Raw genomic sequence first — 12,967 nt, forward strand, 5'->3', positions numbered from 1 at the left:
GTTTGCAAATTACCCCTCCCTCAGCTGTAGAGGGAGTGAGAAGGCATTGGTGACAGTGGCTACTTTCATGGAACCTGAAAAACCAGGTTAAGTCACAGACACACATTTGCACAAAATCTAGAACAACAACAACTAAATCATAAAACACATATTACACATTAGTTGTGGATGTGCTTGTCGTTGCACCTATTTTAGTTTGTAATTAGTAGTGGTGCTTGGGGATTTTGGTCTGTGGAAACTACAGTTCTACTTTTTTTCTTTTTCTGTGAACTCTAAGCTAAACTCTAAAAATCCTGTGCTGATTCTTTACAACATACAGTATCTGGCTCCCTTCAAAACAATCAATATATACTGTACAGTTTGCACTGAAAGGTTTACAGAAAATCAGAAATCGTATCTTGTGCATGCTAAAGAATTTGATTTTGTAGGACTGAATTGTGGTAAAAGTATTGTACTTTTAATATAATTTCTGTAAGGTGGGCTAATATGTTATATTGCAGGTGATGCATTTTTTTTTCTAGTTGATTTTGAATTTAGTTCAATTTCTTAACTTTTTTTAATTTAATTTCTTTAAAACAAACAAATGAACCTACAAATGTATAAGGCCAAAATAAAATGATTAGCATTATGATTAGGGCATCTCGATAAGCAGGATTTATTTGCTTCGAGCATTTTCTCATCCTTCCATTTGATGGCATTGTACTTTAAATGTTTAACAGTGAATTTTCCATGATTATAGGGTATTTATGATGTTAATCCAATTTTAATAGTCTGCTTAACTGCTGTATACCCATGCCCAACAACACCAACCAACCAATGTAAATTATTATTAGGTATTCTTTTATTCTTGCCATTTATATATATATATATATATATATATATATATATATATATATATATATATATATATATATTTGAATAAAGTAAGTGTTCTTCTTCTTAACGTTGCTTTTGTTTCTGAAAAAAAAAAAATCTTTGCTTGTTTGAAGTGCTCACAGCTCATAGAAGTAACCTTTGATAAGTGGTCCTGTGTTGACTTTGTATTGTTTCAAAGGATCACATGTCCAAATGGTTGTGAACCGATTGCCGAGGTTATTTTAATATTTAATATTTTTTAATATATTTTAGATAGATTTTTACTTTGATAAAAACAGACGATACCACTTACTTATTTAATGAAAGCATATTTCATGGATGCAAATTATCGTATTTTGGTGTAGTGAAAAATTAGCTAGTAGTCACGTGATAAAACACTCTAATAGTTCCTAGAGGAAACTTGTTTCCCCGGTCACTTTAAGTGTAACACAGGCTGTGCACGCTCACTCGTACTTGTGTGTTACGCAGATTTGGGTAACGCTAACTAGTTGAGTTTGCAGGCGTACCAAAACTTTGCGCAAATAAAACGACGGCTGTGTTTTGTGTTGTAGATTATGGGGGAACTTCGGACCTGTAAAATCATCTGAAGATTGTGAGGTTTTTCAAAGATAACTTCAATGTACCAGGCATTAGCGCGACGAACCAGCGTTTGTTTTGCTAGCTAGCTAATCGACTCAGAGCAACGTCGTTACTGAAGTTACGTCCGTTAAACTGCATTTTTCAGCCTGCTACCTTGATAATTCAATATTTAATATTAATATTTAATTCAAAATTAGCTAATAGCAAACGCCAAATCTGTCTGAGTATCGCTAACGAGAGCCTACGGTTGCTGTACTTTTGATTTGTACAATAATGTGATTGTAGTCCTGTAAAAACATAATGGACAGAGAACTGTTGAGGCAGTGTCTGGCGCACCACGGAGAGCCACTGTTCAGCAAACTGAAATGTGAGCAAACAGAAAATCCTGATTTCCAAGCTGTGGTGTCTGACCTGTGCAAGGCCACGTACGAAAGGTAACATTAAGTCAGCATTTTATGATTTCTAGCTCCAAATGCAGATTTCACTGATGTCCCACTAAGGCCCTTATTTGTCAACAGTGTCTGAAACGTACTTTACTGATGGTTTACTTTGTAGGGCTCCAACTAAAGATTGTTTTCATTATCCATTATCCAATTTTCGTTATTAATCAATCATGTGGCCTGTAAAATTAAAAAAAATGTGAACAATGCCATCTCAGTTTCCCAGAGCCCAAAGTGGCACCTTCATACTGCTTCTTTTATCCAACCAACAGTCTAAAAGACTCTTAATTTATTATTATAAATGCCAAAGAAAAGCAGCAAATCTTTACATTGAAGAATCCGGTGCCAGCAAATATTTGACATTTTTGCTTGAAAAACGACTGAAATGATTATTAAGTTATCAAAGAATGCCAATTGATTTTCTTTTGATTGACTGACTATTTAATTGATTAATCCTTGCAGCTGTATTTTGGGGTTATGAAGATATTTCCAGTTTGATAATGAGCTTTGATTTATTATTGTCCGTTCTCCTCTTTGAGCTTCTCTTGTAGATAGAAAATCACTTATCTTGCATTTGTCATGTAATGTTTTGTTACATATTTTTCTTCTGTTTTTTTTTTCCCATTTGCATTCTATAACCCTTCTATCCAGCTTCATTTTCTGTCTTGACTAACTCCCTAAGCCAGTTTTTTCGGCTCTGTTTTCATGGGTTATTGTTGGTGTCATTGTGAGGTATTTGCAATTTGACAGCACTTTTATTGATTGTTGTATCCTGTGGCTCTAGAATAAAGTTGTTGTTCTTTCATATTGTGAATTTGGTGCCTAATGAAGATCCAGGACTGAAAAGTTGTATCTCCAATAAAGTCAGTGTTGGTAGTGTGCAGAAATGCAGCTTATTCTTCTGCATAATTTTGTGCATGACTCAACACTTAGTGTGACAAAATATTCTTCACTAAAGAGCCTCTGCTGAACATGTGTGTTTTTTGTGCAGCAGGGGTGAAGGGAAGGACAGCCCTCTTGTGGAGCAGTTCATTGCTAGGAAGGCTGACATCCTGTTTTCTCCAGCATGGAAGATTGCTACTCATCAAGAAGAGGAGTGTGAGGAGGAGGCGGCTGCAGGTTGTGTGTTGGTTTGACCTCATATCTCAGGCTCCAGCCACATTAAGTTGTCAGATGTGTTCATTTTGTAAAGATCTATGTTCACACTAAAACACCTAATCAATAGCAAAGCAGTTAAATCACTTCATCCATGTTCATCATGTACATCATAGCCAACATCTATTTAGTTGGTTTTGATGAGGAACTCTCAGCTTGCCAAACCTGTTTAGTCCCCTCCTGCTCTTTGTGATCACCTGCACCATGTTATGGAGCCAAATTCACATTTAAATGTGCTCCTGCACGTTTTCCTGTTTCTATGTCAGACAACCAATTAAGTGGCCATACAACCGTGTCTACACAGAAGTCGTAGTGTGAGCAGCTCCTTAGCAGAGCAGCAGCAGCTTTGGCACTCCATCTACACAGGATGCATTCAGGCACAGCATTGAGTGTAGGTCACCTGCGTTTTGGAAGTGCTCAGAGCCAAATGCACAAAAACTGTAGTTACATCAGATGTGCGTAAGACAGATGACTGAAAAATGCAGAGATAGTAAAATGTTTTTAAATCTAAGGGGATTAATGCGGATATACTCTGTTTATGCAGACCCTGTCAAATATAGAGAGATGCATCTTTGTACACATGTTTGATTCAGCTTTCTGCCTGTGCTTTTCCAGAGCCATATGCTGTCATGCCACCATTGGAGCTATTCATGGAGGTGTCTTACGAGGAAAGACGAGCCATGCTATACAGGGACTTGGAAAGAGGAGACGCTGTGGTGGGGAGGATCAATAACATTAGAGAATACGGCTTCTTCCTCACTCTGCTTTGCACGGCAGGAGGACTGAAGAGAGACGTAGAAGACCTGGAGTTGTCGGTAGGTCAACAAGCGTAATCGATTGAATAAACTTGAGCCATGTCATAAACTTTGTTAGAGATCGAAAACAATTAGTCAACCATTATAGATGCAAAAGACTTGAAGAACTGTCAGTTGGCCAGCTACACAGGAAGTGCCAGTGGTTACTTTCATAACTTCTTCTGTGTTTTATTTATCATACAAAGTAATTCCTCTAAATTTACGGCAAATGCCATGTACCTGGTTCGTTCCCTCATACAAACTATACCAACCCCTGATATCCTTTCCAAATGTTTCTTGCCTCTTTACCTTCAGGCCCTATGTCACATCAGAGAACTTCCCTCCACTGGCAGCCATGACGATCCTCTGTCCTACTACCAGATTGGGGACTTCATCAAAGGTTGGTGTCTGAGTTGGCTTTGTTTTAAACACCCAGCTGAGTGTACACAGCCAGGTTTTAGGCTCTGATCCTCAGTAAGTTGATTTTTGACACATACAGGTTTGAAGGAAAGTGTGAGATGATAGAGAGGCACCTTGCATGGTCGCTTATGTTGGAAATGCCTTAATCCTTGTTCAGACCAGCACTCACACTGTGTTAAAATCCAGTGCCCTCATTCATTTCAATAAATGTTGGCACAGCCTGCAATGAAAGAAAACAAAATATAACTGCAGGGAGGAAAGGCTGAACCTGGCTCAAGTTTTGCTGCAGCACAATGTAATGACATCTGACAGTGCACTGCAGTGTTACATCAAATTCTGCCATTCACCTTGTGATCATCAGGACAGAGGACAAATGATGGTCTTTGTGATAACTTTTAAGAATTGCTCATCATATTATAAAACAATATGCAGTGTTTGAGCATCTGATAAGCCTTTAAACTCTGTATTTCCCATTCACTAATTTGTTTGCGGCAACCCACTACAATATCAATATTTACCACCACCTGTTGGTTTTTATGCTTTACTATTTAAATTGGGTAAAATGTTGTTCAATTTTAGAGCTTCACGCAGTGCTTTTGATTTTCTCTGCTCCTCCAGTCGTCACTGATAAGTTAATCCGTCAATCTTATAATAATTATTAGCAAGGATATAAGGGACACATTGTGCATGTCAATGTAGTCATTGAAGCTCTGTAATATATGTGCATGACTTTCAGTAAGCTAACAATCACATTGGCTACTAGAAATCCATTCATAAATTGAAGCTACCTAAATCTCTGTAGAACAACTTGTCTTTATTTCTTCTGTAAATTCTTGCTGTTTTCTCACTCCACACATCAGACATGTCAAATCTTCTCCTAAGTTCTGCGCTTTCTCGTTCTGTAGCTGCAGTGAAAGATATCGACCGCTACCAGGAGAAAATCACAGTGTCCCTCCACCAGGCCTCTCTTTCCCCCAGCTTGGAGCACATCAAACTGGGTGTCATTCCCCGGGAGGAGCTGCCCATACACTACAGGTAAGTACACAACTCTACATGACAAAACACAAAAAAATGTAGCAGCAAACTCTGAAAGACTTGAAGAGGTAGCTCTTATTTAAACAAATAATGCATACGATGAATAAAAACATGAATGAAATGGTTGTATTTTGAGAATTACTTGAGGACGAAACACCATGAGTCATGGCTGCTGATGACGGGTGTGCTCAGCCTTTGTTCTTCTAGAACTCAGCGCCGCCTTTGACACAGTCGATCACAACATTCTGCTGTAATATCTCAGGAATACCTGCAAGTAATTTCATTATATCTGGCACAAACATAAACTTGGACTCAAGGATGAACGAATTAGATTTTGTTGGACGAAGGTCAAGGTCACTGTGACCTCACATCAAATCCTCATAAAATCTGTTTAAACTAAATTGACCTTGTTTGTTTGTTGATGGTAGGTGCCATTTTACTAGTCTTGTCACACTTCATATTATGCTCTTCCTCATTATCGGCTAATGGCTGTGTAAACATTTTCTTTGTTAGCTTCTTAATCAGAGAAGATGAATAACTCCTTTTGGGACTCTGACTCCTCTCCTCTTAGTCGTGCTGTTCGTGCATCCACTGACTCCAGTGAGACGTATGAGTGTATACTGAGGAGTTGCCATGGTTACCACAACCCCTCTGTAGTGGACTACCTGCTGGAGAAGGTGGGAGTTGGTGACACCCACCCACCGTCAATGATGAGAGGACTACAAAGGTAAACATGTCGACCGGTTGCCCAAAGTACCACCATGTGTTGTTAGAGGTTGAGGATTGTTGGAGGTTTGTATTTCATTAGGAAACAGAAACCTACAATGTTGAGAGAGTCTGCTTTGAAGGTCACTAGAGTTCTTTTCCTCTTTTGCCCCTTTTCTCCACAGCAAACTTTTCCAAGAGGAGGATTTTGCTTCTGCAATCAGGAAGAAACAGTCTGCATCGTGGGCTTTGAAGTGGTAATGCTAAACTTTTAATTTTGACCACAAGAAATACCTAGATGGTCTAGTGCCTTTATTGTGTTTCATTTCATTGACTCTCATAGTGAACAACTTACCCTTTTACCCTCTTCTCTTTTTCTGACTTGACATCAATATAAACCCATTTTCCATGTTCTTTGTCTGTCTTTGTGCTTTCAGTGTCCGTGCAGGTGTAGACCACTTCAAACATGGTCGTCACGTAGAAGCCATGAATGAATACAACAAAGCCTTGGATATAGACACGAATAACGTAGAAGCACTGGTGGCACGAGGAGCTCTGTGAGTTGGTTCTTATACAGCCTGCTTGATGTTATATTACTGCATCACTCTGGTTTGTTAAGAGTTGGACTGGCAGAGAAGTCCTTAGACAAAGAATATACAGCAATTAATTTGAAAGAAAATATTTGATGATATAATGAAAAGGTGTTCTTGGCTTGGTGCGTCCTCTGTATACACATAACACAAACACATATAATTTATGCCTTTGAACCCTAATAATGAACTGTTGTGATGATGTAACAGAAAGGGAGCTGCTTCATAAGTTGATTAGCATATAATTATTGTGGAAAATTGCTATAATGTTGCTCACTGGTCAAGATTTTCTCGTATAGATTTGCATTATTGACTGTTTTACGCATGTAAGAATAGACTTTATCATCCTCCTGTATGCATTAGTAATGACTGGATTGTCATTTTTCCATTTGGTGTTTTTTTTTGTTTTTATTGTGTTTCCCTCATTGGTTATTCACAGGTATGCTAACAAAGGCAGCATCATGAAGGCTATAATGGACTTTGAATTGGCCCTGGAGAGCTGTCCCGATCACCGCAACGCTAAGAAGTACCTCTGCCAGACATTGGTGGAGAGAGGAAAGCAGTAAGCAGTGCTTATTCATGATGGTAGAAGAAGTTTTCCCACAACAGTGAATTGGTTGAGCTCATGATCAAAGACTGAAGAGCCGCATCACTTCAGCATTTACTTTAGTTGGTAAAACAGATTTTTTAATGCCGGTATCCACTAAGACACCATTCATTGTATCATCTTTGTTTAGGTGCATCTGAACTTTTGCTTCATGATTGAAACTAACCTGTGACGATGCCCTCTCACTGTGATCTCACCAGAATGTGCAATGGACATGCTAAGTCAGCACAGAAATATTGAATGTGGCCACATTAGATTGATTTGACTACCCCTTTTATGACACTGCTGGGAGCATTAAACTTTCTGGACAGGTAGTCAAGCAGCCAGGGAGACAGTCATCAAAGGTAACTTTAGGTTAAATGACTTCCTTGACTTTAGCCGTCAGGCACAGCTCACTCCCAGGCTGTGCAACAAGCTCCACCAACTAAACGTTTTTTTTATCTTATTTTTTTTAAGATGAGTTCAAGTGTAGAGTTGTATTTCCAGCCTGAGACAAGGACCTGTGCCTTTAGATACCCTGCTTGTTTTTCTCTGGTTAATTGCATCAAGATGAGGTTAATCTGTCTTGTAACGTGTGTCTATAAAGGGACAAGAATCCCAAAGTAATTATTATGATGCTGTACGTTAGAACAGCCATCGACAGCAGTTATCTACTGTAGCTTGTGTTAACACTTTCTCTGCTGCCTCAAAATACATCCATTTGAAATTCTTGTACTAGTGTACAATTAAAATGATGCTTAGGACACAGCAGAGTCCAAAAAGGGTTTGGACATTCTCGGGCTCAGTCAGCGTTCATGAAGAAGTGGCAGAAATGTTGTTTTGAACAGGCGAGCATCAACTAATCTGTTTTGTTCCCGTAATAAGAAAGATGTGAATGTTGAAGTGGGAGTGGTAAAAGGAATATTGTAGTTGATAAAATCTTTCTGTCTAATATCTGTGACCTAATTTACTCATAAGTCTATTGTTTGTGTTTGTTTCTGTGTCTAGGCTCGAAGAACAGGAGAAACTCGTAACAGCGGAGCGACTGTACAGGAAAGCTCTGTCTCTCGATGATTTAAACCCTGAGGCGCAGGATGCCCTGCACAAGATCACAGACACTATACAGGTGAGCGGGCCACAGCACACACACACACACACACACACACACACACACACGCTCACCAGCGGTTCAGGGAAGTTGGCAGGCAAGGACTGTGTATTTTAGGCTTAACTATTTAAACTCGTGCCAACAATAATGGGTTACTTTATGAATGTGGTGTTACACATGGTTTCAGAAAAACACATCACAGGAAGCAAATGAATAAAGATTGTTCAGTGTTTTTATTGCCTGCTCTATCAAGGATTTTTGGACATTTTATTTTATCTCCATGGTGCACACCAGCACTTATCACAATCAGATATTGAGCAGCTGCTTCTTAAGACAACAGACCACGGTGGGAATGTGTGACTTTGCTAAGGCCAGATTAGTTTGTCATAAAGACAACTGAGGTGTGCCCTGGTGTCCGAAACAGATGTAAAAATGTCTGTTTGCATCTGTTTTATGTCTTTGTGACAAAGATCTGTGATCCAGCCTTTCATAAAGCGAATACAATCAGTATTTTTATATGATATTCCCCCTTGTCTCCTTGGAGCTGAGTGAACACTTCCTGTGCAGCACCAAATGACAATTATCCCTTAGCAGCGAAAGGGCTAGATATTTCCTTCAGGAATTGGTGGAGTCCAAGAACAAAGAATGAGTATTAGACTAAAAATTTGCAATGTCACCAGTAATGACACTCCAAATGAATGCCGATGTAGCTCTATCTGCTAGATGTAGTATACATAGCCAACTGTTTACTAACAACACATGCTGTGTTGAGTTCACAGCTTGTTTCCACTTCGCCCAAATGGCCAAAAAAAAAAACAGTTGTAGCAGGTTAATACTGCAGAGACATGTTCGTGTGCGTGTAGAGCAACATTCAACACACTCACACTTTACCGTTTTATTTATGGGGTGGCATTAGGATACACTTGTGCCTCTTATCCTAGCCTAGGATCAAACCAAGGCCTGTTAAACCTGACCAAGCCATGATGTTCATACAGACTCACAGGTGTTTGATACAGGCAGCGAGGGTGCAACATCTTTAGCAGCTGAATCAATGAGGGTCACCTGCTGTGCTGGCTGCCAACTTTGTCAGACAGCAGTTTGACAGTTTTCACAAATTGGACAACAGGCACGTTTATTTTCATACATGCATGGCCTGTCACACTGGCTCTCTGTTTGTCACTCTCTGATCATTAACCAATCAAAGGAAAAAAATGTCTCAGGTAGGATTGAAACTTCCGTGTATCTGCTAATGGTTTACTAGCTGTTAAAGATTTATATTCTAAGTCAGCTTTGTGTGTTTATGTACTGTATCTTACAACTATATGGAGTAGCTTGTCTTGACCTAAAAGCTGCAATAAAACTACCAGGAGACTGAAGGTGATGTCAAGTCTATCAAAATAAGTAAGCCCTGATGAACAACATCCTCTCATACTGTGAATGTGGATTTTGGACTTGAACACATTCCTGACACTGTGGTTTGTAATACTGATGAAGTGTTTTGTTTGTGTGTGTATGTGTGCGACCCTGGGACTCTGCCCTTTGACCCTCCAACTGCCGCGGTCTTGTCACCTGCCTTGCCGGGGCGAAAAAAAATAAACTGCACAATGACAACCTCTCCTCCACCGGACACTGCTGCGCACCGTGTCCCCGCTGCAAATACGGTAACACTGAAACCTTCTCTGTCTCAATGGGAAACAAATGCTGTTTGTTTTCTCTGCACATCTCTGCCTGTACCTCTGCCCATCTATCTGCTTCTGTGCCGACCGCCGTGCTCTTGGATCACACCACTGCTTCTGCGGTAAACAAACAACACCCCGCATACCTCTCGATCATTCTGTCATCTGTGGTTTGTGATCGGCGCGTTCTTCTGTCCCTCTCAAACCTCGGGCTTCCCCGTTCCTCCCCATACTTTTTAATCCACCACGAATGCCTGAATAATTGAATGAATGAACGCCTGATTGCCGTTTTCGGGGTCCCTGTTGCGTGTCTTGGGTCGTGGCGTGTGTGTGTTTGAATATGTCTCTGTGGACTTCTGCCTGCCATTGTCATGTCTCGCCTTGCCTCGCCCGGCGACCGTAAAGAAATCGATTCGCCTGCGAGAAGAAGCGCTGGCTAAGGAGCAGGTGCAACCTAAGAGCAGCCAGACCAGCGCTGAGAAATTGCGTAAGATCTTAAAAGAGGAGAAGAGGTGAGTTGGCTCTGATCCTTTTAAGGTATGGCAGGTAAATGTACTGCAGATTAAGGCATGTAGGTCATCACATAACTTCAAACATCCGCTGTTTTACGAGGATAAAATTTTCAGTGAGTGTCTTTTCTACAGGATGAAGAAAAAACGGAAGCGATCAGCCTCTTCCTCTTCCTCATCCTCCGCTTCCTCCAGGAGGAACTCCTCCTCCTCTTCATCATCGTCCTCCTCTCGCAGGAGGTCTAAGAAGAAGAAAAAGAAGAGGAGGAGGTCTGAGCGGGGAAGTAAACGCCATCGCAGGATCTCCTCAAGGGAGAGCAGGAGGAGTGAGGAGAGTAAGAGCGACAGGAAGGAGGAAGAGGAGGACGAGGTGGAGTGGTATCCCGCTCCTCCCAACACCACCGGCACCTTTCTCAACCAGAAGGGTGGCCCGAGGTTTGGTGACAGGGATGAGGAGGAGTTAGAGGAGAAGGACGCTGAAGAGAGAAGAGTCAGTCAGCTGTATTCTTTGTCGGCAGCTTCAGACGACGAAGAGTCTGACTCTGCACGCAGAGAGAGGAAGAGGAGGGACAGAGAGGAGGGCAGGACAAGGAGAGGGAAAAGCAGTCGAAGCCCAGAAAGAGCGGAGCAGATGAGCAAGAGCAGAGAAAGGAGGGATAAGAGTAGGGAGAGAGGGAAGGAGGAGGACAGGAAGGACAGGAGAGACAGTGACTCCAGGAGGAGGAGGAGCTTAGACGAGAACAGAAAGCGGAAAGTATCCTGCTCGTCGGCTGAGTCCGAGTATTCACGGAAATCCAATCTCAAATCTGAATATTTAGGAAACTCTGGTTCTGCGTCCAAACACGTGGAGAGTAGGATGAGACACGACTCTTCAAAGAACTCCAGGTTTGAGAGCAGAGGGCGGGAGGACATGGGTGAGGTAGACGAGGCAAAAATAGAGAGGGACGGTAGAAAGGGGAAAGAGGCAGAAAGCAGCAGGTCAGAGGGAGGGAACAGCAAAACATCAGAAGGTGATGGAAACCATAGCAAACAGAGTGGTTTGACCTCAGTGTCAGGAGGAGGGCCGACAAAAAACCTCCCTTCTAACCTGCTGGATATTTTCAATCAGATTGCCCAGTTTGAGAAGGAGAAAGGAGTCAGGCCAAAATAATAACTCGAAACCAAAAGTCCAGAATGTGCCCAATACCTGTGAACCAAGACTTTGAAAGGGACGTGTGTACCACAAATTCATTCATTCTGAACTGTACATCAAGAGAATACTGCCGAAGCAATGGCCAAATGTGTTGTTGACTGAATGTCCCCAGCTGTTGTAAGTTGCCTTCAGTGTTAGAGAAAAAGCTTGAGTCATTTTACTTTGAAATGTCTTTTTCTTTCTGGTCGATTCCATGCCTGTGAGCGGCTGCAGTAGTTGTCGGATAATAGCTGGTCAAAATGTATAAATGTTGATCTGAATGGGTTGAAACTTCAAATCAGTACTTTCCCAAATGATGTGATAACATAATTGTAACATATTAGTGTATTTCAAGAGAGGGACATTTTCCACTTACTATACCTTATTGAAAAATATCTTGTGTAAATATGACAGTGTCAGTGATGACAGATACTACATCTTTTGTATTTTGTGCTAATTTCTCCATTTAGAGGTCATTTTTGTGTACATTTTGACTAGTTATGATGTTATTCAACACACCTCACGTCACATCGGTTGCTGCAGGTTTTAATATCTGCTGTGTTCATGTTTGGTTCAGATTTTCTGTTAAAGAAGCCTTATGTTTACGGCCTTGTGCCATTTTATGCATTCTGTCTGTGGCCTGTTAAATCTTTTCCTCAACAACCCGACTGTTAATACTGCAGTGCTTTTTCAAGCTTTACACGACGCAGATGTTGTGTTCAAGCACATTTCTCCAGTAGTAAAATAAACTCAGTTGACTCAAAGGATTTCATTGAAGTTCTCGTGATTTTTGTTTGAGATTTTGAGAGACCCAGCACTACTGTTGTGTAAAAAAAAAAAGGTTTAAGGTTGTCACCCATGTACCCAATGCTGATAGACCAGAAGTATTGAGCATCCTTGTCTTTAATTCCACCAAAGCAACAATATGAAAATGTCACTGCCTCCCCCAGGCAGGATAATGAGACCCTCATAGACTGAACCTGAAAGATTATTATTTATTATATAGATAATTTAGAACTGAACTAAACTAAAATTATTCAATTTTTTAAAAAAGAACATTTATATTATATCATGTTTATTTACCATTTACTAAGCTTTTGTCACATTATTTCACACTGTTATGCTTCTTTTTGTTGAAAAAAAACTCCTACTAGGCATTGTCCAATTTAAGAGAGAAATTATTCTCAGTGAACACTGCTCCAAGCAGGGCAGCACCCGCTGGTAACCAAAATGAAAAGTGTGTTTTGGGGCTCTGCAATGCACTCTGAAGAGATTTTCACAAACTGAAGTCATTTTCATTCAAACCAAGACCAACACAAACAT

General features: G+C 40.6%; 1 protein-coding gene across 3 annotated transcripts; it reads left to right on the forward strand.

The window, feature by feature from the left end:
- Positions 1-1,322: 1,322 nt before the first annotated feature.
- ttc14 (tetratricopeptide repeat domain 14) lies at positions 1,323-12,405 on the forward strand. Of its 3 annotated transcripts, none has more exons than XM_041935851.1 (12): positions 1,323-1,889; positions 2,887-3,014; positions 3,666-3,865; positions 4,160-4,244; positions 5,170-5,299; positions 5,871-6,026; positions 6,190-6,261; positions 6,442-6,561; positions 7,034-7,156; positions 8,189-8,306; positions 10,370-10,476; positions 10,609-12,405. In XM_041935851.1, the coding sequence occupies exons 1-12, from the start codon at positions 1,756-1,758 to the stop codon at positions 11,621-11,623; spliced, it is 2,388 nt and encodes a 795-aa protein (XP_041791785.1). In that variant the 5' UTR covers positions 1,323-1,755; the 3' UTR covers positions 11,624-12,405. The 3 variants fall into 3 exon arrangements, with proteins under 3 accessions (XP_041791785.1, XP_041791786.1, XP_041791787.1); XM_041935852.1 differs by having other exon boundaries at positions 2,890-3,014; XM_041935853.1 differs by lacking the exon at positions 1,323-1,889 and having other exon boundaries at positions 2,915-3,017.
- The last annotated feature ends 562 nt before the right edge of the window (positions 12,406-12,967 follow it).

The sequence above is a fragment of the Chelmon rostratus genome, chromosome 4 (assembly GCF_017976325.1).
Source record: "Chelmon rostratus isolate fCheRos1 chromosome 4, fCheRos1.pri, whole genome shotgun sequence".
Classification (NCBI taxonomy): Eukaryota; Metazoa; Chordata; class Actinopteri; order Chaetodontiformes; family Chaetodontidae; genus Chelmon; species Chelmon rostratus.

Bases quoted from the DNA above. Each gene is read 5' to 3' on its own strand.
- ttc14 (XM_041935851.1), top strand. From the start codon at position 1,756: ATGGACAGAGAACTGTTGAGGCAGTGTCTGGCGCACCACGGAGAGCCA. The intron at 3,015-3,665 runs GTTGTGTGTTGG...GTGCTTTTCCAG, and splicing joins TGAGGAGGAGGCGGCTGCAG to AGCCATATGCTGTCATGCCA. The intron at 10,477-10,608 runs GTGAGTTGGCTC...TCTTTTCTACAG, and splicing joins ATCTTAAAAGAGGAGAAGAG to GATGAAGAAAAAACGGAAGC.